Here is a 24,313-nt window from a genome sequence, read left to right on the forward strand (position 1 = left end):
GTAGCTACCTCTTTTAAAACCTTAGGATGTAGGCCATTAGGCCAGCGGATTTGTTGACTTTTAGTCCCCATTAATTTATCTAGTATTATTCTTTACTAATATTGATTCCTTTAAGTTTCTCATTTTCATTAGACCCTTGTTTCCCTACTATTTCCAGAATGTTATTTGTGCCTTCTTCCGTGAAGTTAGATACAAAGTATTTGTTTAATATCTCTGCCATTTCCTTATTCTCTATTATAATTTCTCTTGTTTCTGCCTCTAAGGGACTTACATTTGCTTTTGCTAATCTCTTCCTTTTCACATATCTATAGAAGCTTTTACGATCTATTTTCATGTCTTGCTAGTTTACTCTTGTATTCTCTTTTCTCTTTCTTTATCAATTTCTTGGTCATCCTTTGCTGAATTCTATAATCCTACAAGTTCTCAGGTTCACTACTCCTTTTGCAATGTTATAGCCTCTTCCTTTAATCTAACATTATCTTTAATTTCTTGTTAGCCATGGGAGTTGGACTACTAATCCCGTAGGGCTTTTATTCCTCAGAGAAATGTATATTTGTTGCGAATTATGGATTAATTCTTTAAATATAGAATTGGATGAGGTATACAGTAATATTCCCCAGGGACCATTATTAGGACCACTGCTCTTTTTGATATATATTAATGAGCTGGATGTCATAATTTCAAAGTTTGCAGATGATACGATGAGGAGTATAGTAACAGACTTCGGAAGGACCTAGGCAAACCGATGAAATGGGCAGACACAAGGTGGATGAAATTTAACACAGAGAAGTGTAAAATGATACATTTTGGTAGGAAGAATGAGGAGAGACAATATAAGCTAAATGGTACAAATTTAATGGTGGTTCAGGAACAGAGGGAACTGGGGTGAATGTACAAAAATCCTTGAAGGTGGCCAGACAAGTTGAGAAAGAATTTAACAAAGCATAAGGGATCCTTGGCTTTATTAATAGAGGAATAGTGTAGAAAAACAATGAAGTTATGTGAAACTTTTATAAAATACTGGTTAAGCCTCAGCTATAGTATTGTGATCAATTCTGGACACCACACTTTGGATAAGGATGTCAAGGCCATCGAGAAGGTGCAGAAGAGATTTACTAGAATTGTACCAGGGATGAAGGACTTCAGTTATGTGGGGAAACTGGAGAAGCTGGGGTTGTTCTCGTTAGAGCAGAGAAGGTTAGGGGAGATTTGATGAAGTTTTGATAAAGTAAATAAGGAGAAACTGTTGCCAGTGGCAGAAGGTTCGTTAACCAGAGGACACAGATTGAAGGTGATTGGCAAAAGAACCAAGGCGACATAAGGAAGCATTTTTTTTACACAGCGAGTTGTTGTGATCTGGAATGCACTGCCTGAAAGTGTGGTGGCAGCAGATTCAATAGTAACTTTCAAAAGAGAATTGGAAGTATCTGAAGGGAAAACAGTTACAGGGCTATGGGGTAATAGCGGGGGAGTGCGACAAATTGGATAACTCTACCAAAGAGGCACAATGTGCCGAATTGCCTCCTCCTGTGCAGTATCATTTTATGATTCTATGTGAATGAGACCCAGTTTTATCAAAAACACTGCACTGCCATCAATATAGCACTTCAGTTAATGGTGACCATATAACTACCAGATTGTCGTAAAAGCCGATTTGGTTGACTAATGCCCTTTAGGGAAGGAGATTTGCCGTCCTTATCCAGTCTGGCCTATATGAACAAGAGCTATGTGCTTTTTTAATTCGTTCCTGGATTGTGGGCGTCGCTAGCAAGGCCAGAATTTATTGCCCATTCGAATTGCCCTTGAGAAGGTGGTGGTGAGCCGCCGCCTTGAAGCGCTGCAGTCCATGTGGTGAAGGTACTCCAATAGTGCTGTTCGGTGGGGAGTTCCAGGATTTTGATCCAGCGACTATGAAGGAATGGTGATATATTTCCAAGTCAGGATAGTGTGTGACTTGGAGGGGAACTTAGAGGTGATGGTGTTCCCATGCGCCTGCTGCCCTTGTCCTTCCAGGTGGTAGAGGTCGAGCTTTTGGGAGGTGCTGCCAAAGAAGCCTTGGCGAGTTGCTGCAGTGCATCTTGTAGATGGTATACACTGCAGCCATGGTGCATCGGTGGTGGAGGGAGTGAATGTTTAAGGTGGTGGATGGGGTGCCAATCAAGCAGGCTGTTTTGTCCTGGATGGTATCGAGCTTCTTGAGTGTTGTTGGAGCTGCACTCATCCAGGCAAGTGGAGAGTATTCCATCACACTCCTGACTTGTGCCTTGTAGATGGTGGAAAGGCTTTGTGGAGTCAGGAGGTAAGACACTTGCCGCAGAATGCCCAGCCTCTGACCTGCTCTTGTAGCCACAGTATTTATGTGGCTGGTCCAATTAAGTTTCTGGTCACTGCTGATCCCCAAGATGTTGATGGTGGGGGATTTGATGACGGTAATGCTGTCGAATATCAAGAGGAGGTAGTTAGATGCTCTCTTTTTGGAGGTATTCAATGCCTGGCACTTTTGTGGTGCAAATGTTACTAGCCACTTATCAGCCCAAGCCTGAATGTTATCCAGGTCTTGCTGCATGTGGGCATGGACTGCTTCATTATCTGGAGTTGTGAATGGAACTGAACACTGTGCAATCATCAGTGAGCGTCCCTACTTCTAACCTTATGATGGAGGGAAGCTCATTGATGAAGCAGCTGAAGATGATTGGACCGAGGACACTGCCCTGAGGAACTCCTGCAGCGATGTCCAAGGGCTGAGATAATTGACCTCCAACAACCACACCTATTTCCTTTGTGCAAGGTATGACTCCAGTCAGTGGAGATTCTTTCCCCTGAATCCCATTGACTTCAATTTTACTAGGGCTCCTCGATGCCACACTACAAAGTGTTCCCCCAGTGGCTATAGAAAAGCTGGTGGAAGACTGCTCTTGCACATGTTGGGATCTTGAAGATTCTCATAGTCAGCAACTTCTGGGAGCTTAAACCTGTGAGTACCCAGCTGCAGACTGCAGCACTTTGGCTGCTGTAAGGTCTGTCTGGTCCAGCTGGCTACCTGGCACCATGGCAGTTATTGGTGAAGAGGGAACAGACATGTTGACATCCTGAGAGGGCAGCACGTGCCACTCCGATTGTGCACTGCTCTATATATGAGGCTGCAGCTCATTACCCCCACGGATTTGCGGGAGAGAACCATAGGAGACGATGCCTTCAAAGCTGCTATCCATGTGGTCCACCAGTCTCTCCAACATGGAGCGCACGTTAATCGCTCAGAGTCTGAACGGCAGCTGTTTGAGCATCCATTAAAGCCACAAAGACTGATGACACAAACTCCCGGTGTGACGGCCCGCAGGCCATGTCCATGGAGGTGACCACATGCTCCACAGTAGACTGCAGAGTGTTACTGCCATGTGACAGGACAGCACACAGCTGGAAGCAAACTCTTCCATACTTTCAGCCATTTTGCAGAAACTCCTTTGACAGGGTTTCCAATGCCTTTATATTATTGCTTGTGTGACACAAGCAGTTTTCTTTTCAAGGCTGAGCCCCTGTAGTCGAGTTTACCGTCTTGCTCAGCAGAGCTGGCAGATGATCCCGTTCTCTGGTGAGCAGTCTCCTAGGCTGTCTCTGCCATCACTTACTACTCCTGCTCATTTATGTTGGGTGCTTCACCAAGTACAGACCCCTCTAATTCATTGTCTAACCCACCCAGCGTGCCAATCCTTGTGCTAGTGCTTGGGAGGGATGGAACGTGTGATGGTTCATCCTCAGGTGTGTTGTCCTCTGGGAGCCCAGAGCATGCAGAAAACAAACGCAGGCAACGGAAGGAACATGTGGCAAACCAGGTTCCCCACCCACCTTTTCCTCCAACGACTGTCTGTCCCATCTGTGACAGAGCGTGTCATTCCTGTATTGGACTGTACAGTCACCTGAGAACTCACTTTTGGAGTGGAAGCAAGTCTTCCTCGATTTCAAGGGACTACCTATGATGATGATGTCCTTTTCTCAGATTTTCTGCTGATAAGGATCTAGAGGAAAGAGAAAAGCGACGTTTTAGCATGGTACTGACAGGCTGGAGGGCAGCAGACGACAGGCTTCACAACGCAGCTTGAAGTTGCCGAGCAGACTGTGCAGTTTTTTGAGGTACATGAAGCGGTACAAGTAATAGGCAGAGAATTTGCTCAGATGAGCCGCCAGCTGCACCATCTCCTATGCACATTACTCTTGAAAGATAACTGGCGTCCAGAGCCTCCTGCTCCAACTGAGTCCTCATGCTAGATGTCCTTGCAGAAAGAAAGGGTGAAAATTAGTGATTGGCTCTGAAAGACAAAGTACACATGTATGGGACTTGTGCGTATCATGCATATGCTGAGTGGGAGAAGGAGTAAGGTGCAGGATGGATGAATGGAAAGCAAGCGGCTGGAGTGTGGTGAGGAATGAGATGTGAGAGGAGTTCCTGGTTCTGCAATTTCTACCATTTGAGAACGGAGTGCTGTTGGTGGCTGCTGTGTTGTTAGTGACAAAAAGCAAGAGATGAGTGTGTGTTTGGAATGAGGTGATACGGTGCGCCCAGATTGCCGGTGAAGGATGTGATGCAGGGGAGAAAGTTGTTCAATGCTGGAGGTGGAGGAAGGACTGTTGCCAGAGGTTATTGAGACAGATGGAGAAATAGAGAACTATACTCACCTTTGCGCCTCTTGTCAGGTCATTGAAATGTTTCCTACATTGAATCCAGGTCCTTTGGGGGTGTGATGCTTCCAGAAATGTCCATCTCTGCCACCTTTCTCCAAGCTTATTATATGTAAGTCTTGCCAATCTTCCCACTTCTGGGAAATAGAATGACGCTCCTTGCCCTCACCTCTTCCACTAAGACCTCCAGGGAGATATCAGAAAACCTGAGAGCACCATTGCTGATATTGTTCACTTTCAGCAGTATCACAGATTAATCTGGCAGCAGTGAATGCAACCTCCCTTTAAGACCTTCTGTGTGATAGCTTCCTACGCCTTCTTCATCCTCTGAGCATTAGTGGCTTTCCCCTCCACTTCACAGAAAGTATGTCACTGCTATTATATCAACAAGAATTGGCATTTATATAGTGCCTTCAACAAAGAAAAATGTCCCAAAGCCATTTATGATGAACTGCGGATCTTAATCTATAAATCTTGCTTTATGTCTTCTGCACTTTCTCTCCATTCTCACCCAAACTGCACACTCCACTGCTGCATTGGCTCATAGTGCACTATTTATACCTAGCAAGTGGCAATTTAGATAGGGGAAGAACATTCTTGTCAATACATTCTAATTGGCCACTCAGTGTCTGTGTTCTTTTGAGCTTATCCTAACACATCTGAACTTTCAAGTAGTTCATAAGAGTGGCATCCTGTGTATATGTAAACAAAAAGGCAAATATAATGGCCCAGATTTTGCGGTCAGCGGCAAAGGGACAGCACTCGCTGTTGACCTCGAGAAAAGCTCCCACAAAAGTTTTAACTGACTCTGGAATGCAGATTTCCTCTATTCTGACGCCAGTTTCAATTTGGCGCCATCTACAGGGGATCTGTGGTGTCCAGTAGGCAGGGGGCAGACTGATCAGCCAATCAGATTGAAGAATTCTCACAGACAGCAAAGCATGAAGTAAAAAGCAGGGAATATAAATCATTGTACAGAAAGCAAAATAAATATTGTGAGATGTACATTCTGTGTTTTACTGCGCATGTGCCAGAGGTTGCTGTGCCAGAGGTTGCTGTCAGTTTTACACAGTAATGACTGCTAGCGCTGACGGCCTCGCCATTATTACCACTGCATATTCCGGGCCATTAATTCTCCTTTCATGCACTGCCTGTACGCTATGGGTAATTTAACTCTCTTCATTACCTGCAGACCTGATTTGAGATGTTTTTAGTGAACTGGTTTTATTTTTGAGTACAGTACAGAAACCTGTTGCCCAGTTAAAAGTTTTTTTGATCAAAAATGCCTCACTTAACTGATTATTCTGAGTGCAAGGATAAAACCGGAGTTGTTCATTTTGCAGCTAAATCCCTTCATAGTCTGATGGCATTTTGCCATGAGTCCAAAAAGTGGAAAAATAAGGGTAGGTTGAAAGATAAACTGATTCAAAAATGTCAAGTTGGGAGGAAGTCTGTAACTGCAACCCGTTTGACCTTTATATTTTTAGATTCTGAAATATAACAAATCATCAAAGTAAATACTGCAAACAACAAAAACAGAGTAACTCGGTCATCTGTCATGAAGCATGTTCTAACATTCCTGTTAAAGATATAAGGGAGTTAAGTTGAAGTCTGCCCATTGTTTTTCTTTCTTTACCTCAATAAATATTAGTGACTTGTATTGATATTTTGGTTCTAAAAATATTCTTTTGCAAATATTTGTTTGACGAAAAGCACTTCATCAACTGACAATTAACTCTGAGGTTTTTTAAAGTTTGTGTGCTGTATTAGCAATAAAAATATCATGCAAGGTATAATTCCTGCAGCAAATGTTTTTTATTGATTGCTCCAATTCTGATTTCTACACTACAATTTTAAGTTTTACCTCTCTTGGACTAGTTTTTTTCTGACTTAAATTGCAGTTCAAATAAGGATAATCCAAACAGCAACCTCGTCCAACTGCAGATCAACATCAGTGCAGTCGCTCAGACTGACATCCGAGGGTAAGTACTGTTTCTGTCCTCACCTACTTGGAAACCGGATAAAGTACATCTTGATCTCCGCATCTCAATAGTTTTGGTTATAACGATTGCCATGCATTCGCACTTTGTCTGAATCTCTTTGACTGACCAAGAAAACGTGCACCTAGATCTAGGCCAATGCTGCTCAGAGTAAGATTGGCTCAGGTAACCTATTTCTCCAGTTTCCCCTCCTTACATTGCTTAAAGTTCATCAGGTCTCAGAATCAGGAAAACAAAATGACAAATCCTGCTTTAGTGGTTGTGTAGGATGCTGCTATGGGCCTCTTCTGTCTTGTATCTGTTGCGTGGGCCTTACTGCTTTTCACCTCTTCCTCCACCACTGTTTTCTGTCTTTTTAATGACTTGCTTTGTGGACTCCTTCAGCAGCCTACCATTCTCCTTCCACGGCGTCATGAAAACTGCAATTAATAGGGACAAAGAGTTGAGTGAGTTAAAGCAGACTTCCAATGAAATAAATGGAAAGCAAAATTGGGAGAGTTATACAACGGGTGGCCGATCCAATATTGCCCATTTTCCACTATTACCAAAAGTTAAAATGACCCCCAAGATATCAATTCATCCAGTGATGGAGAATAAATTAAAAAATAGTCAGCACTCTCATTTCTAAAAGGCAGGTCATAATTAACTAACCTTTGTGAATTATTTAACAGAAAGATTGGACAAGGCAATGCAGTAAATGAGGTAGACATGGACTTCCAGAAGGCCTTTGATAAGCTGCTGTAATGTATTTGCTTCATGGGTTCTTTACTTAAGAATTCATAGCAACACATTGCTATGAAGAACTAGTTGGTTTATTAACAAAGGTTTAACAATCACACTACACATTACCAGTTCATCCACTAGGTTCACAATTGCATACCTCATTGTGGATGACCTAGACTCAACTAACTGGGGTTTTATTGAGTCTTGTGAACATCACACGATTGGCTAAGCCACTCACAAAGCGACAGCTCTACAAACCTGTGAGCATACTCATAAATGCATATATTACAGTTGCCATCTAAGAAACACATGACAAAGACGGCATGTGGAGTCAGGGGCTAAGTAGAAGAATGGATTGAAAGACGGCTACAAAACAGAAAACAGATGATAGGAGTTAAGGAAAGTTTCGTAGACTGGTAGGGGTCTGTAGGTGTTCTGTAGGGGTCTGTGCTGGGACCACTGTTGTTTAAATATAAATAATGTTAATTCAAGAATTGGAGATATGCTCAAAATGTGCAGATGATGATAATACATTGGGGGGTATAGCTAATAATTTGGAAGACAGCATCAAAATAAAAGAAGGCAGAAACAGGCTTGCAGAATGGGTGGATAAACGGCAAATGAAATTCAGTATAGTGAACTGTGAGGTTGTTCATTTTGGCAGGAGGATTATGAGACCATTTATTTTTTGGAAGGTAAGAAACTAAATGGGATAGAGGAACCAAAGATCTGGGAATAGATACATAAATCGTCGAAAGTAGCAACACATGTTGATCACACCATAAAGAATGCAAATAAAGTATTGGAATTCATTTCTCGGAATCAAATCAAAAGCAGGGAGGCTCTGTCATTTAATATTAAGTGAGGCACAACCGGGAATAATGAGAATAAAATGAAGCAAAGGCAAGTGGTAGAGAGAGGTAATTACAGAAGAGAAAGAAAAGAGAAGAAATTGAAAAGCTCAACTTTTTAAGATTTCCCACAAATATTATGCAATATTGCAGTTTCCAGTATTGAGGTTTTTGCAACAGCACACAAAAATAGGAAATTAAATTCAAATGCTATGTTAATTACACATACACTTTATTTGAATTGCTGCGGTAGATGCTAAGGATTTTGGCGCATACTTGCTTTGTGTCTATAACCAAACCCATATAATACTAATGTTAATTTTACAAATTTCACCAAACGTGCATATCAGGAAATTAGAGATCAGTGTCTAATAACAAATAAAATGTACCCTATTTCACAACAACACCAAAACAGGATAATTAGTCTTCCATTTCATTGCTGTTTGTGCTCCCTTGCTGGGCACAAATTAGCTGTTGCATTTGCCTACATAACAACAATAACTAAAAAGTAATAATTGGCTGCGAAGTGCTTTGGGACACCCTGAGGACATGAACCGGGCAATATAAATGCAAGACCTCTTCCTTTATTATTTAATCTTCTGTTCTGATGATATTCACGTGTTGCAGTCACTAAGTGGGTGAAATAAGGAGCGTCCCATTTGGGGCACTAACTTTTAAAAGTTTGAAAAATTAGCGGCAGACGCTAATGATTTCAAACTATTAAAAAACTCGCGTTTGCGCTCCAAGAAGGAAGTGGGGTGCTAAATCAAGCGCTCCACTTCCTTCCTGGAGCGCAATTGGCAGCAAGTGGGGCAGTGAGTTCAGCAGTGCTGCACACTGGGCCATGCAGCGTGCCACGTTGAAAGGTTCCTTCCCGCCCTTAAACGGAAGAGCCATCGCTGCAGGCTCTGCAAAGGAAAAAAAACTTACCTTCTCCACGACGACAGATGTGATCCTGCCCGATCAGCCCGGCATTCAAGCAGAGTATGGGGCTGATCGATCGCGGGCACGAACCTGTGAAAAAACCTGCAAGAGAGAAGGCAAGGTTTTTTTTACGTACCTCAGGCACCTCGCCTTTAAGCATCGCCCCTAAAGTGGCCGGCCGCCCGATGCACGCCACCTGCAGCTGCCGATGTTTCGCCCGGATATGTTGCTGGGAGCGGAACGTAAGTTCAGGTCTGGGGCACGACCGGGGACATGCGCACGCCGATGACGTCACGGTCCCCGGGCGAAGGAGATCGGGGCACAATGCTGAACTTAGCGGTTTTCATTGCTCTCGCTGCGCCCGGTCGCAAACCTATTTGCTCCCCGTCGGCACCCCGCAGAGACGCTAACGGGAGGCGCAAAGGAACCCAATTTCGCCCCTCCCCCCCAAATGTCTTTTTAAATATTTGTTCTCAGAATATGTGCTGCATTGGCAAGGTTGCATTTATTGATCATCCTTAATTGGGGTGCAAAGTTGGTAGTGGGCCTTCGAGCAATTGTGTGTACCACTGAGAGGGTTGCATGGCCATCTAACAGTAATGTTTACGGCAGACCAGGCATGGGGAGTGGTTGGCTCCCTTTGACTTTCATTGAAAAAACTTGAATGTCTCAGACATTTGATATTAAGAATAAAAGTGTTAGTTTGCCATAAAAAAATCTCTAATGGAATCAACATTTTCATTAGCAGCTGATATAATTAATTTAACACAGCAACTGGAACCCATAAAATGTGATTCACCACAAATATATTTTTCGTTGTTTTCCAGGAGCTATAATGATTCATTTATTTTAATTTAAGAATTTCCATTTTCATTATTGCTGCACCTAAGTCTATCATGGCACAAGAACAGTTGAGAATATCAGCGATGTTGTTCGTGGGTTCCTATCATTCACAAACCAACAACAACAAATTGTATTTATATAGTGCCTTTAATGTAGTAAAATGATTGTCGGCACTTCATACGAGTATTATAAGCCAAATATTTGACACCGAGCCACATAAGGAGAAATTAGGACAGACGACCAGAAGCTTGCTCAAAGAGGTAGGTTTTAAGGAGCATCTTAAAGGAGGAAAGAAAGGTGGAAAGGTTTAGGGAGGGAATTCCAGGGCTTAGGGCCTCGGCAACAGAAGGCATGGCCACCAATGGTTGAGGGATTATAATCAGGGATGCTCAAGAGGGCAGAATTAGAGGAGTGCAGATATCTCGGGCGCTGGAGGAGATTAGAGATAGGGAGGGGGGAGGCTATGGAGGGATTTGAAAACAAAGATGAGAATTTTGAAATCAAGGCATTGCTTAACCAGGAGCCAATGTAGGTCAGCTTGCATAGGGGTGATGGGTGAATGGGACTTGGTGTGAGTTAGGACACGGGCAGCTGAGTTTTAGGTGACCTCAAGTTTACGTAGGGTAGAAGGTGGGAGGCCAGCCAGGGGTGCATTGGAATAGTCAAATCTAGAGGTAACAAAGGCATGGATGAGGGCTTCAGCAGTGGATGAGCTGAGGCAAGGGCGGAGACGGGCGATGTTACGGAGGTGAAAATAGGCGCTCTTAGTTATGCTGCTGATATGTGGTCGGAAGTTCATTTCAGGGTCAAATATGACACCAAGGTTGTGAACAGTGTGGTTCAGCCTCAGACAGATGTTAGGGAGAGGGATGGAGTCAGTGACTAGGGAACTGAGTTGTGGCAGGGCCCAAAAACAATGGCTTTGGTCTTCCCAATATTTAATTGGAGAAAATCTCCGCTCATCCAGAACTGGTTGTCGGACAAGCAGCCTGACAATTTAGAGACTGTGGGGAGGTCGAGAGAAGAGATGGTGAGGTAGAGCTGGGTGTCATCAGTGTACATGTGAAACTGATGCTGTGTTTATGGATGATGTCGCCAAGGGGCAGCATATAGATGAGAAATGGGAGGGGATCAAGGATAGATCCTTGGGGCACACCAGAGGTAACGATGTAGGAGCGGGAAGGGAAGCCATTTCAGGTGATTCTCTGACTACGATTAGACAGATAAGAATGGAACCAGGCGAGTGCAGTCCCACCCAGCTAGACGACAGTGGAGAGGTGTTGGAGGAGGATGGAATGGTCAACTGTGGCATAGACTACTCCATCAAGGCAAGGACAAGGAGGGATAGTTTCCCTTTGTCGCAGTCACAAAGGATGTAATTTGTGACTTTGATGAGAACCGTTTCGGTACTCTGGCAGGGGCGGAAACCTGATTGGAAGGATTCAAACATGGAGTTGTGGGGAAGATGGGCAAGACCAGCACAAGAAAATGCGCAAGAATATGTTAGTGTAGTGGTTATACAACCCAGCCCCATGTGTTTGATATAACTACATCACTTATTCAAGCACGTTTTGTTTCAGCAAAGCTTTCAATTACACTAAGGTAATTAAAGACAAAGTTGATCCATTTCACTTACTATTATTTTGCTTGTTGTCTACAGGTTGATCTTTGCTATACTGCCATTGTTATCTTAGGGGGAATTATTGGCCCTGATATTTAAGGGGAGGGAGTGGGGGAGCACGGTTGTGGGGGTGGGGGGAATCCTGAAATCCCAGAAACATGGAGAAACTGCCAAATTTAACAGCGGGACCGCCATCATCTTTGTACTCCGTTGACAGGCTGCTTGGCTGCTGGGTGGGAAAACCAGCGGCAGAAAGCTACAGCTGGGGACCATTGTCGACAGTCCCCGGAAACCGTGAAAGATTGTGGGGCAGAACGGAGGGCGGGGTTTGGACCGACAATCGGGAGGGAGGAAGAGATCGTGGGGCAGGATGGGGGTTGGGGTAGAAAGTGGAGGGGGGTGGGCGGGGAGTGATGGAGGTAGAGATCGTTGGGCAGAAGGCGCGGTATCATGGATTTGGCAAGGGGGGGGGGCGGTGGGGGGGGCGTTGGCTGATTGCGACAGCAGATTTTCTTGATGGGCTGGGAGAGGGGGTCCTGCCCCTCCTGGCTCACAAGTAGTGCTATAAAAAGCACTTACCTGCTTGATCCAGCTGATCCTGTCTTCATTTTGCTGCTGGGTTTCCAGAGCCGTGGGAAACCCAGCTGATCAACATTAAATTTAAATCAGGCTCCCAATTGCACTGTGGGTGCCTGATTTAAATATTATAATGGTGTCCCACCTCTTGAGAGCAGAACACAGAAACACCACGCAACCCGCCACCATAAAAATGCCCAAGGCACGTATGCGGCGGGTTGGGGTTGCATTACGAGCAATATTTAAGTATGTGACTTTATCCCGCCCGTCGTGGGGGGGGGGCGAGGGAGGTTAAAATTCCCCCCATAGTTTCAAGCATTTGTTAATGTCGTTGAGCTAATTTATTGGTATCACTTTTCTCTCATCAGTATTTTCAATTCACATTTCAAATGGTTGTTCGAATTCATTTTGAGTGAGCTCTAATTTCAGTCTTCCAGGATGTGTGCTCGTTTTTGTTTCAAGTGAAGGAAATAGGGCTGATTCAGTAAATGTTGCAGTCTGATGATTGATTATGCCGATGATGTGGGTTGGCCATTGATGGACAGTTTCCTTTTCCTTGATCTGATTACAGCAAAGCAACATTAGGTACTATGGTCACATAGTTTTCCCTTCCACATTGTTTTAAACCAAACCGTAACCAAAAAACTTGTTTCCACTCAGCCTAAGCAATCTGTCAGAGAGGTGTACCTTTTAATTATTTTATTTTGCAGTTGAATCTACTACATAAATATGTCCTGAAAAAGGTTTGTATTACATGCAAAACTGTTTTTAAAAGACTTGGGTTATAAAATAGTCCAAAGTAATTGCAGCAGATGAAATCCTGTTCATATTAATGGTATTTTTCTTATTGCCCAGTTCAGACCTGTGGTATTCTGATCAGAATGAGACTAAGGCCGGAATTTTCTGGGGTCCATGCAGGCGTGATCAGAGGTGGGTTGGGTGGGAAATAGGAAATAAGTCGGAGCGGGTCAGGAACCCGCCCTCATCCTGCCCCCACGTGTCGTTCCCTCGGACGCGTTTGCCGGTGCGGCAGCGACCTGACTGGCAGAGACGGGCGACCGAATTGAAATTATTATAAGCTTGTTGTCAGACACTTAAGAACTTTTCCCCCCTACATTTCAAATGTCCCTGTGTGGCCACAGGAGCCATGCAGCTCGGGAACCATGTCTGCCAACCTGAGGCGGGAGTTGAGTGGCCAGTGATCCAGCTGATTGCTTGACAGCATCAAGTGTAGTATAAAAGCTCCGACCTCACAGCTGATCACTTCCCTCAGGCAGAAGCTGTTGCTGACTACATTGCCAGCACAGATTTAACTTTCTGCAGGCTGCAAGTGTTTCCAGCAAAGTCTCCATCCAGTGTCACCTGATTGGAAGAACCTCTCTCACCATTGATAGATCGCTTCTGTCAACCCTACTTGACCTTCCATCTATCCCATCAGCCTGGGTACCGTTTATACTGTCTCAGCTTGGTCCTCAGAATTGGATCACGATGAGCTCCAACACCAGCAGCACCAAAAACAACACCACCACCAACCTTCTCCGCAACCACCTGATGCTGAACAGGACAGAGGGCATCAGCACCCGACCACATTGCTGCCCGGGAGGCCAGGGATGGCCTCATCATATCCAGATTTACTTAACTTTACTCTGTACGTCTTTATGGCTGCCAAATGCTGCGCCAGGTTGGCACCACCCCACAGTAACACTATAAAAGATCCTGACAATAACCAAGCCATTTCTTTCACACTGACCACCATTGCTGAAGGTTATGACTCACCATTCACTGCAACTCACTAAGCCACTTCCAAAGGTGCACACAAATCTGTCCAAGATGGGAAAGTTGAGAAAATAAAGATTTTAATGGTTGACAATACATTAATGGAATCTTGCCATTAACATTGACGAAAACACACCCTTGTGAATCTACTCTGCATTCTTCTACGAGGTGCAACCCCTGTGGCTTCAGCAGAGGTAGAGGTGGGCTGCACACTTCCCTCCTGCAACTGCTTAGACGCACCTTGTGGACATCCTCTGGGTTTTGGAGCTTGTGATTGCCCCGGCATAGTCTGCTCCTCCGGGGGCAAACTTGTCCATCGCTGTCCGAGGAGGCATCTGGGGCTCTGACTGAGGGGGTAGCAGCGGGGGAGAAGTGTGAGTGCTTTGAGAGGTGCCCACACTTCCCTCTCCCCTCACTGTCATTCCTCTCATGGGCCACCCACACTTTCCTGTTAGCAAGGAGCTGGAGAGCACCTTGCTGCACATCAGTGGGGCCATGAGGACCCACGTCTAAACTGACATCCCTCCTAGACAGGAGATCTATGCGTGTTTGCCATTATGCTCCATAGATAGCCATTTATTCTCCATAGATAGCATGTGCTCCTGTGCATTGCACATTAGTTGCTCCATGCAGGTGACCATCCTTTCCATAAAAGAGCCTACAGTCACCATCGTCTGCGACACAGTGGTGCTCATGTAGGAGATTGATTCCACCATTCTCTGTACATTTGCAGACATCGCAGTTGCAAAACCTGTCACAGCCTCCTGCACTTCTTCCTGCACCTCCAGGATCGCCCTCTTTGTGGATGGCTCCCGAGGCTCAGTGTCTGTATGCAGCTGAGCAGAGCTGGGAGCGTCCTGCGCCCTCCTGCTGTTCCTGTCTCCACCATCTGCTCTTGCTCACTTGTAACTTGTGACGGACCTAGTGACAACTCAACTGTATCTCGATTGGGACCCAACGAGGTGTGCGTATCTGTGCTGGTGTTCGGTGCGCTCATGTCTGGTGACGGTGCATCCTCAGAGGCTGGAGGCTCCTCTGAGGAGTTGTCTAGCTCTTCCTCCTGGTCAGTGGGACGGGAGGGGGTTGCGGGGGGGGGGGCGCCTCTTGATGGACCTGTGGGAGAGTAAAGAGATGAGTTAGATATGACATATGAAGAATGGGTGCAGATAAAATTATGCACATGATGACCATTCAGTGGATGATGACATCAGTCCCTATATGAGTGACTGATGCAAGCCATGTCGCTGTTTGATATGTAATTCTGTCACTGGGTTACTAAGATGTCCACCTTTCTCCAGCTCACACCTCCAGCTGCTGAACTATTCCTGAGACTTCCAACGCAGCCTCCTCTGCTGTTGAAGGCTGCAAATAATGGAGGCCCACCTTCAGTTGTCTCCCTCTTATTGTGTGCTTTCTTCTGCAAGAAGGGAAAGAAGGAAAGGTTGAGTAAGAATGATGGAATGAATGTAAGGAATGGCTGGGTTACATCTTTAGGGGGTACTATGATGGATTGGGGTGACAATGCCAAATTGGCTCCTTGCGTGTTGGATTATGGAGGGAGTCATCGGAGAAGCTGTGTGCAGTCCTCTGCCTCTGTGCAGTAATCTCCACAACAGTTTAGAGCAATGAAAACCTCCAGTGTGATGCCTGCACTTTCCTAGATGAACCTTCAAATGCAATGTGGCCATGGTTCCTTTAAATATACCGTCTGGACCATGTCATAGATGATGTCATCAGACCTGCACCATTTAATAGGGCCGGGTAATGGGTAGAGTGGGCCCCATTATTGGAAGTCATTTTCTGCAGCAGGACGGAAGCAACAACAGCGTCATGACCCGACCCGCCCAGGTACAGAAAATCCCGGCCTGAGTGCTTGTTTTCCTCATTGCTCACTCGTCATTTCCAACCAATCAATAGAATGTACTTGTTATTGAGGTGGGCTGTTCTGCAGTTGCTGAAATGCTGAGGTGGTTGTTTAGACATCTTCTCCTCATAGGTTCGTCATGTTTTTCTTCCAGTGTAAATCTGTAGAATTATTTTCACTGGCCGTGAAGTGCTTTGGGATGTGAAAGGTGATCTATAAATATAGGTTCTTTTCTTTGAAGCTACTTTACTAAGTTTTGTTCTTAATCTCCAATCACTACACTGTCCTTTCTGTAATTGATGTTTGGGCCTCTTTGATCTAATCATAAAATTAAACATTTGTGGTAGAATCCTTCCCGTAATGCTGTGCTGTACTGCCTGCTTATGTGACAAATGGGTAGATTTTGCTTGTGGTAATTGGTAATCCAGCACAATTGCTCCAAGTAATTCGATGCTGTCTGCAGTCATCAGGTTGAATTTTGTAAACCATTTTTTTAAAAAAAAATTGTTTCTGGGATGTGGGCATTGCTGGTAAGGCCGGCGTTTATTGCCCATCCCTAATTGCCCTTGAGAAGGTGGTGGACAGCCACCTTGAACCTGCAGTCCGCGTGTTGAAGGTTCAGTAAACAGTGCTTTTAGGGAGGGAGTTCCAGGATTTTGACCCAGCGTCTATGACAGAGTAGCAATATATTTTCAAGTCAGGATGGTGTGTGACTTGGAGGGGAATGTGGAGGTGATGGTGTTCCCATGCGCCTGCTGCCCTTGTCCTTCTAGAGGCCGCAGGTTTGGCGCTGTCGAAGAAGATTTGGTGAGTTGCTGCAGTGCATTTTGTAGACGATACACACTGCAGCCACGGTATATCGATGATGGAGTGAGTGAATGTTCAAGGTGGTGGATGGGGGTGCCAATCACGCGGGCTGCTTTGTCTTGGATGGTGTCGAGCTTCTTGAGTGTTGTTGGAGCTGTACTCATCCAGGCAAGTGGAGAATATTCCATCTACTTCTGCCTTATGGTGGAAAGGCTTTGTGGAGTCAGGAGGTAAGACACTTGCCGCAGAATACCCAGCCTCTGACCTGCTCTTGTAGCCACAGTATTTATGTGGCTGGTCCAGTTAAATTTCTGGTCACTGCTGATCCCCAGGATGTTGATGGTGGGGGATTTGATGACGGTAATGCTGTCGAATATCAAGGGGAGGTAGTTAGATGTTCTCTTTTTGGAGATAGTCAATGCCTGGCACTTTTGTGGTGCAAATGTTACTAGACACTTATCAGCCCAAGCCTGAATGTTGTCCAGGGCTTGCTGCATGTGGGCATGGACTGCTCCATTATCTGGAGTTGTGAATGGAACTGAACACTGTGCAATCATCAGTGAGCGTCCCCACTTCTGACCGTATGATGGAGGAAAGCTCATTGATGAAGCAGCTGAAGATGGTTGGGCCGAGGACACTGCCCTGAGGAACTCCTGCAGCGATGTCCAAGGGCTGAGATAATTGACCTCCAACAACCACACCTATTTTCCTTTGTGCAAGGTATGACTCCAGTCAGTGGAGATTCTTTCCCCTGAATCCCATTGACTTCAATTTTACTAGGGCTCCTCGATGCCACACTACGAAGTGTTCCCCAAGTAGCTATAGAAAAGCTGGTGGAAGGCTGCTCTTGCACATGTTGGGATCCTGGAGATTCTCATAGTCAGCAACTTCTGGGAGCTTGAACCTGTGAGTACCCAACTGTAGACTGCAGCACTTTGGCTGCTGTAAGGTCTGTCTGGTCCAATTGGCTACGTGGCACCATGTCAGTTATTGGTTAAGAGGGAACAGACATGTTGACATCCTGAGAGGGCAGCATGTGCCACTGCAATTGGGCACTGCTCTATATATGAGGATGCAGCTCATTATCCCCACTGATTTGTGGGAGAGATTTAAGGGAGATGGAAGGAGATTAAAAAGTAGGACCTCAAAGGTATTAATGTCCATATTACTCCCAGTGCCACGTGCGATGAGTATAGAAATAGGATAGAACAGATGAATGCATGGCTGGAGAGATGGTGCAGGAGGGAGGGCTTCAGATTCCTGGCCATTGGGGCCGGTTCTGGGGGAGATGGGACCTGTACAGGCTGGACGGGTTGCTCCTCAACAGAGCCAGAACCAATATCCTCAGGGGAAGGTTTGCTAGTGCTGATGGGGAAGGTTTAAACTAGTTTGGCAGGGGGATGGGCACTAGGATGTAACATTAGAAAGAGGAAGTAAAGTGCTCAAAGGATTGGGAGAGGCAGAGAGTGCTAAATTAAGAAATAGTAAGGTATTAGGTGGGGTCCAACTGAGTGAGAATACATGATGGCCTAAGATAGGTTTACAGTGTATTTATGTGAACGCACAAAGCGTAGTAAACAAGGTTGGTGAGCTGGAGGCACAAATAGCCACATGGAAATATGATGATGTGGCAATAATTAAGACCTGGCTCAAAAAAGGGCTAGATTGGGTATTAAATATTCCTGGTTATAAGGTGTTCAGGAAAGATAGGGAAGGAAAGATGGGCGAAGACATGGCAGTATTAGTTAAGGTGAATGTTACAGTGCTGGAGAAGGAGGATGTCCTGGAGAGGTCAATGACAGAATCTATATGGCTGGAGTTAAAAAATAATAGAGGTATCATTACACTACCAGGTGTATTCTATAAATCACCAAATAGTGGGAAAATATGGAGGAGCAAATTTGCAGAGAAATTACAGAGAGGTGCAAGAACTATAAAGTAGTAATAATGGGGAACTTCAACATTCCTAATTATGGGCTCAATTTTCCCCAAAGCATTTTATTGGCGTATTTGAAGAGTTACGCCCGATTTTTGGGGGCCCAAGGATGCCCCAAAAAATGTTGTAAGTTTCCCCATTGCATCTCTTCATTTTGGCATGGTCTAACCCGACCTTTAGTTTTGGGGGTGGAACCTTGATCTGCGCCAAAAAGATCGGGTTGCCATGGTAACCAGGGACACAATGCAAGCTGAGGCTACAAAGTGAAGCATACAGCCAGCTCCCAACACATTAAAAGAATTGAAAAACACATAGCACCAACTTACCTCCAACCCCGCCTGAAGGCTGTCCGGTCTTCTCAGTCATCGGTTTGTGTCTCTCTCTCTCTCTCTCTCTCTCTCTCTCTCTCTGTCTCTGTCTCTGTCTCTGTCTCTCTCGAATGGACAGGACTGTGTGTGTGAACCGGGGACCGCGAATGGCGGACAGCCTTTGGGCGGGGTTGGAGGTAAGTTGCTGCTATGTGTTGTTCAATTCTTTCAGTGTGTCCGGGCATCTGCTGCGCCGCTTTCCTTAACTCTAGGGAAGGTTTTTCAGGACAGGCCACATACGCTGGCCTAATCAGAACTGGAGTAACTTTCAGCTGGCCAAACTTCCCTAAATGGCCAGAAGTAGCGTAGCTGGCTGGTTACGCCCCCTTTGGCTGAAAAAAAAACGGACTTAAAAAATTTGGAACTAACTGATGCAAATTGATTGGGGAAACTGGGGATTTTTAAGTTAAGGCCAGAAAAAGCAGCCTGCTCCAAAAAAAAACGCCGCAAATACTGGGGAAAATTGAGCCCATAGACTGGGATTATAACAGTGTAAAGGACAGAGAAGGGGAAGAATTTGTGACGTGTGTTCAGGAGAACTTTCTTGTTCAGTATGTTTCTGGCCCGATGAATCTGATTCTGAGGAATGGGGTAGGTCTAGTGGAGCAATGAGCTGCCTTTAAAGAGGAAATAGCTCGGGTACATTCGAGGTACATTCTCACGAGGGGAAAGATAGGGCAACTAAAGTTAGAGCTCCCTAGATGATGAAACAGATAGAGGATATGATGAAGCAGAAAAAGAGCGTGTATGACAGATGTCAGGTTGCAAATACATCTGAGAATCAGGCTAAATATAGAAAGGTCAGAGGAGAAGTGAAAAAGAAAATAAGAGGGGCAAAGAGAGGGTATGAGAATAGAATGGCAGCTAACATAAAAGGTAGTCCAAAAGTCTTCTATAGGCATATAAATAGTAAAGGGGTAGTAAGAGGAGGGGTGGGGCAATTAGGGGCCAAAAAGGAGACCTACATATGGAGGCAGAGGGTATGGCTGAGGTACTAAATGAGTACTTTGCATCTATCTTCACCAAGGAAGAGGATGCTGCCATAGACATAGTGAAGGAAGAGGTAATAGAGACACTTGATAGGGTAGAAATTGATAAATAAGAGTTATTAGAAAGGCTGGCTGCACTTAAAAGTAGATAAATCACCAGGAGCGGATGGGATGCATCCTAGGATGATGAGGGAATTGAGGGCAGAAATCACGGAGGTACTAGCCATAATATTCCAATCCTGCATAGATATGGGAGTGGTGCTAGAGGCCTGAAGATTTGCAAATGTTACAACATTGTTCAAAAAAGGGTGTAAAGATAAACCCAGCAACTACAGGCCAGTCAGTTTAACCTCAGTATCTTTTAGAAACAGTAATCAGGGACAAAATTAACCGTGACTTGGGGTGCATTAATTAAGGAAAGCCAGCACGGATTTGTTAAAGGCAAATCGTGTTTAACCAACTTGATCGAGTTTTTCGATGAGATAACAAAGAGGGTTGATGAGGGCAATGCAGTTGATGTTGTGTAAATGGATTTCCAAAAGGTGTTTGACAAAGTGCCACATAATAGGCTTGCCAGCAAAGTTGAAGCCCATAGAATAAAAGGTTCAGTGGCAGCATGGATAAGAAATTGGCCGTGATAGGAAACAGAGTAGTGGCGAAGGGTTGTTTTTTGGACTGGAGGAAGGTATACAGTGGTGTTCCCCCAGGGGGTCGGTTCTGGAACCAATGCTTTTCTTGATATATATTAATGACTTCAATTTGGGTGTACAGGTCATAATTTCAAAATTTGCAGATGACACAAAACTTGGAAGTATAGTGAACAGTGAGGAGGATAGTGATAGACTTCAGGAGGCCATAGACAGGCTGGTGGAATGTAACACAGAAAAGCCTGAAGTGAGGTATTTTGAGGAGAGGATATATAAACTAAATGGTACAATCCTAAAGGGGGTGCATGAACAGAGAGACCTGGGGGGTATATGTGCACAAATCGTTGAAGTGCAGGGCAAGTTGAGAAAGCAGTTAAAAAGGCTTACGGGATCATGGGCTTCATAAACAGAGGCATAGAGTACAAAAGTGTAGAAATTATAATGGACCTGTATAAAACACTGGTTTAGCCAAAACTGGAGTACTGTGTCCAATTCTGGGCACCATACGTTAGGAAGGATATGAAGGCCTTAGAGAAGGTGCAGAAAAGATTTACGAGAATTATTCCAGGAATGAAGGACGTCAGTTACGTTGATAGACTGGAGAAGCTGGGGTTATTCTCCTTGGAGTATAGAAGACTGAGAGGAGATGTGATAGAGGTGTTCAAAATTATGAGGGTTCTGGACAGGGTAGATAGAGAGAAACTGTTCCCATTGGCAGAAGGGTCGAGAACTAGATTATACAGATTTAAGGTGATTGGCAAAAGAACCAAAGGTGACATAAGAAAAATCCTTTTTAGACTTCGAATGGTTAAGGAATGCACTGCCTGAAAGCATGGTGGAGGCACTCTCAATTTTATCTTTCAAAGGGGAAAGTATCTGAAGATAAAAAAATTGCAGGGCTACAGGGAGTGGGACTAGCTGAGAGTTGGCACGGGCTTGACGGGCTGAATGACCTTCTTCCGTGCTATAACCATTCTATGGTTCTATGATTAATCCATTGACAAGTTTTGATTTTTTTAAATAATTACACATTTAATTTCAAAGACATAAATAAATTCGGACCGATTTTAACTCCTAGCGGGAAAGTTAAGAGAGCAGACAGTGATCCCGTGCGGGAAGCTTTATTGGCAGCCTGTCAGATTTTAAATGTTGGGCCTTATTTGAATGCCATCATTCAGCTGCTCATCTGTTCTGAAAGCAGCAGCAACAGATTGAGAGAGGCCGCCCTTTGGCACCAAGAGAAAGCTGCTAGCAGCAAGGTAAATCGAGAAGGGGGTACGTTTTGAGGGTCCCACGGTTGGGGAGAGGGGAGGAGCCTGGGACAGCAGAGGTCCGGACATTCATCGTGGGACCTGGAGGAGAACACTTAATTGTCCTTTTCCCTCGAAGGAAAGTTTTTAAAAAACTTACTTTAGAGGACCTTGCTGGCTTCCCAACAGCTTTACCTGGTGGGGTGGCCGCAGTTAGCTCCCCACTCAGGAGTGAGTCCAAATCAATTAATGAGGATCGAGCTAGACTCCAGCGGGTGCCTCATCTGCCGTCAAAGCCAGGGACGATAAAATGGGTAATTGGTTGGAACAGAGCGGGAAATAACACCGCTCCATTTTAACTACTCCCCCACTCTTTTCCTGTTGACCGAATAAAGTTAAAAATTATTCAACGAGGTGATACTTTGGCTACATTTTCCTCCATTCATTAATTTTAACAAATAAGTAAACATGAGTATAAAGTCAGCAATACTGGCTACATTTTAATTAAGATTAACAAACTAAAAAAAATACACCATTTTTTAATTAATTGTAATGGTGCTTTCTTATTCAAAACTTATTTATTCTGGACCGTTATTGATGTATATGCATCCACTGTTAACAGTAGAGTGACTGTATTGAGCCAATGATGAAAATGCTTCTCCATAGAAATTCTCTATGACTGCATAATTAATCTGCATGCGAGTGCTTATTGATCTACTCAGCAATAACCTGCTTACTGATGTTGAGTTTGCGGTTGGCCAGAACCACTCATCTTCAAACCACCTCATAGCCATAATCTGCTTATGCACACCAGCGTTGAATGCCGGAGGGGCAAATAGCTACCCTTGGTATCAAGGCAGCCTTTGCCCAAGTATGATACCAAAGAACTCTAGAAAAACTGAGGTCAATGGGGCTCAAAAAAGAAAACACTTCAGTGAAAGGAGCCAAATTTGACAAAAGGAAGAGGTTTGTGTTTGTTGGAGGCCAATCATTGAAACCCCAGGACATCGCACCAGAAGTTCCTCAGTGCAGTGTGCTCAAGCCAACCATCTTCATTCGCTTAAAGAATGATCATCACTTCATAAGAACAGCGCAGAGCTGTTTTCTGAGAATTCCAAAGGGTTCAGCTCCATCCACGACTCCTCTGTTAATGAAGCAACCCATGCCATCTTACAGCAGGACCTGGATAACATTGTGACATAGAAACATAGAAATTAGGTGCAGGAATAGGCCATTCGGCCCTTCAAGCCTGCACCACCATTCAATATGATCATGGCTGATCATGCAACTTCAGTACCCCATTCCTGCTTTCTCTCCATACTCCTTGATCCCTTTAGCCGTAAGTCCCTTTAACTCACATCTAACTTCCTTTTGAATATATCTAACGAACTGGCCTTAACAACTTTCTGTGGTTGAGAATTCCACAGGTTCACAATTCTCTGAGTGAAGAAGTTTCTCCTCATCTCGGTCCTAAATGGCTTACCACTTATCCTTAGACTGTGGTTCTGGACTTCCCCAACATCGGGAACATTCTTCCTGCATCTAACCTCTCCAATCCCGTCAGAATTTTATATGTTTCTATGAGATCTCCACTCATTCTTCTAAATTCCAGTGAATATAAGCCTACTCGATCCAGTCTTTCTTCATATGTCAGTCCTGCCATCCCGGGAATCAGTCTGGTGAACCTTCGCTGCACTCCCTCAATAGCAAGAAGGTCGCTCCTCAGATTAGGAGACCAAAACTGTACACAATATTCAAGATGTGGCCTCATCAAGGCCCTGGATAACTGCAGTAAGACCTTCCTGCTCCTATACTCAAATCTTCTCGCTATGAAGGGCAACATGCCATTTGCCGTCTTCACCACCTGCTGTACCTGCATGCCAACTTTCAATGCCTGATGTACCATGACACCCAGGTCTCGTTGCACCTCCCCTTTTCCTAATCTGCCGCCATTCAGATAATATTCCACCTTCCTCTTTTGCTACCAAATTGGATAACCTCACATTTATCTACATTATACTGCATCTGCCATGCATTTTCCCACTCACCTAACCTGCCCAAGTCACCCTGCAGCCTCTTAGCATCCTCCTCACAGCTCACACTGCCACCCAGCTTAGTGTCATCTGCAAACTTGGAGATATTACATTCAATTCCTTCATCTAAATCATTAATGTATATTATAAATAGCTGGGGGCCCAGCACTGAACCTTGGGCTGCTAAGAGGCAGGTATCCTCATTACCACAAAATTAGCATTTCCAACAAGAAGAAATCAACTGCTGACACCTGATCTTCAACACCGTCATCATCATCATCATCAATATCTTGAGGATAATCATTGATCAGAAGCTTGGATCAGCCATATCAGCATTGTGGTTACAAGAGCAGGACAGAGGCTGGGTACTCTGCGACAAATGGCTGACCAACTGACCACCCAAAGTCTCTTTACCATCTACAACAACTTGC

At 44.6% G+C, this 24,313-nt stretch overlaps 1 protein-coding gene across 1 annotated transcript in view; it reads left to right on the forward strand.

Moving 5' to 3' along the window:
- itga8 (integrin, alpha 8) overlaps positions 1–24,313 on the forward strand; it is a 352,157-nt gene that overhangs the window by 228,345 nt on the left and 99,499 nt on the right. Inside the window, exon 23 of the mRNA XM_070881330.1 lies at positions 6,576–6,656. Within this exon, the coding sequence (XP_070737431.1) occupies positions 6,576–6,656 (81 nt within the window). The remainder of the gene's footprint in view (positions 1–6,575; positions 6,657–24,313) is intronic.

Source organism: Pristiophorus japonicus, chromosome 5 (genome assembly GCF_044704955.1).
Source record: "Pristiophorus japonicus isolate sPriJap1 chromosome 5, sPriJap1.hap1, whole genome shotgun sequence".
Taxonomy (NCBI): Eukaryota; Metazoa; Chordata; class Chondrichthyes; family Pristiophoridae; genus Pristiophorus; species Pristiophorus japonicus.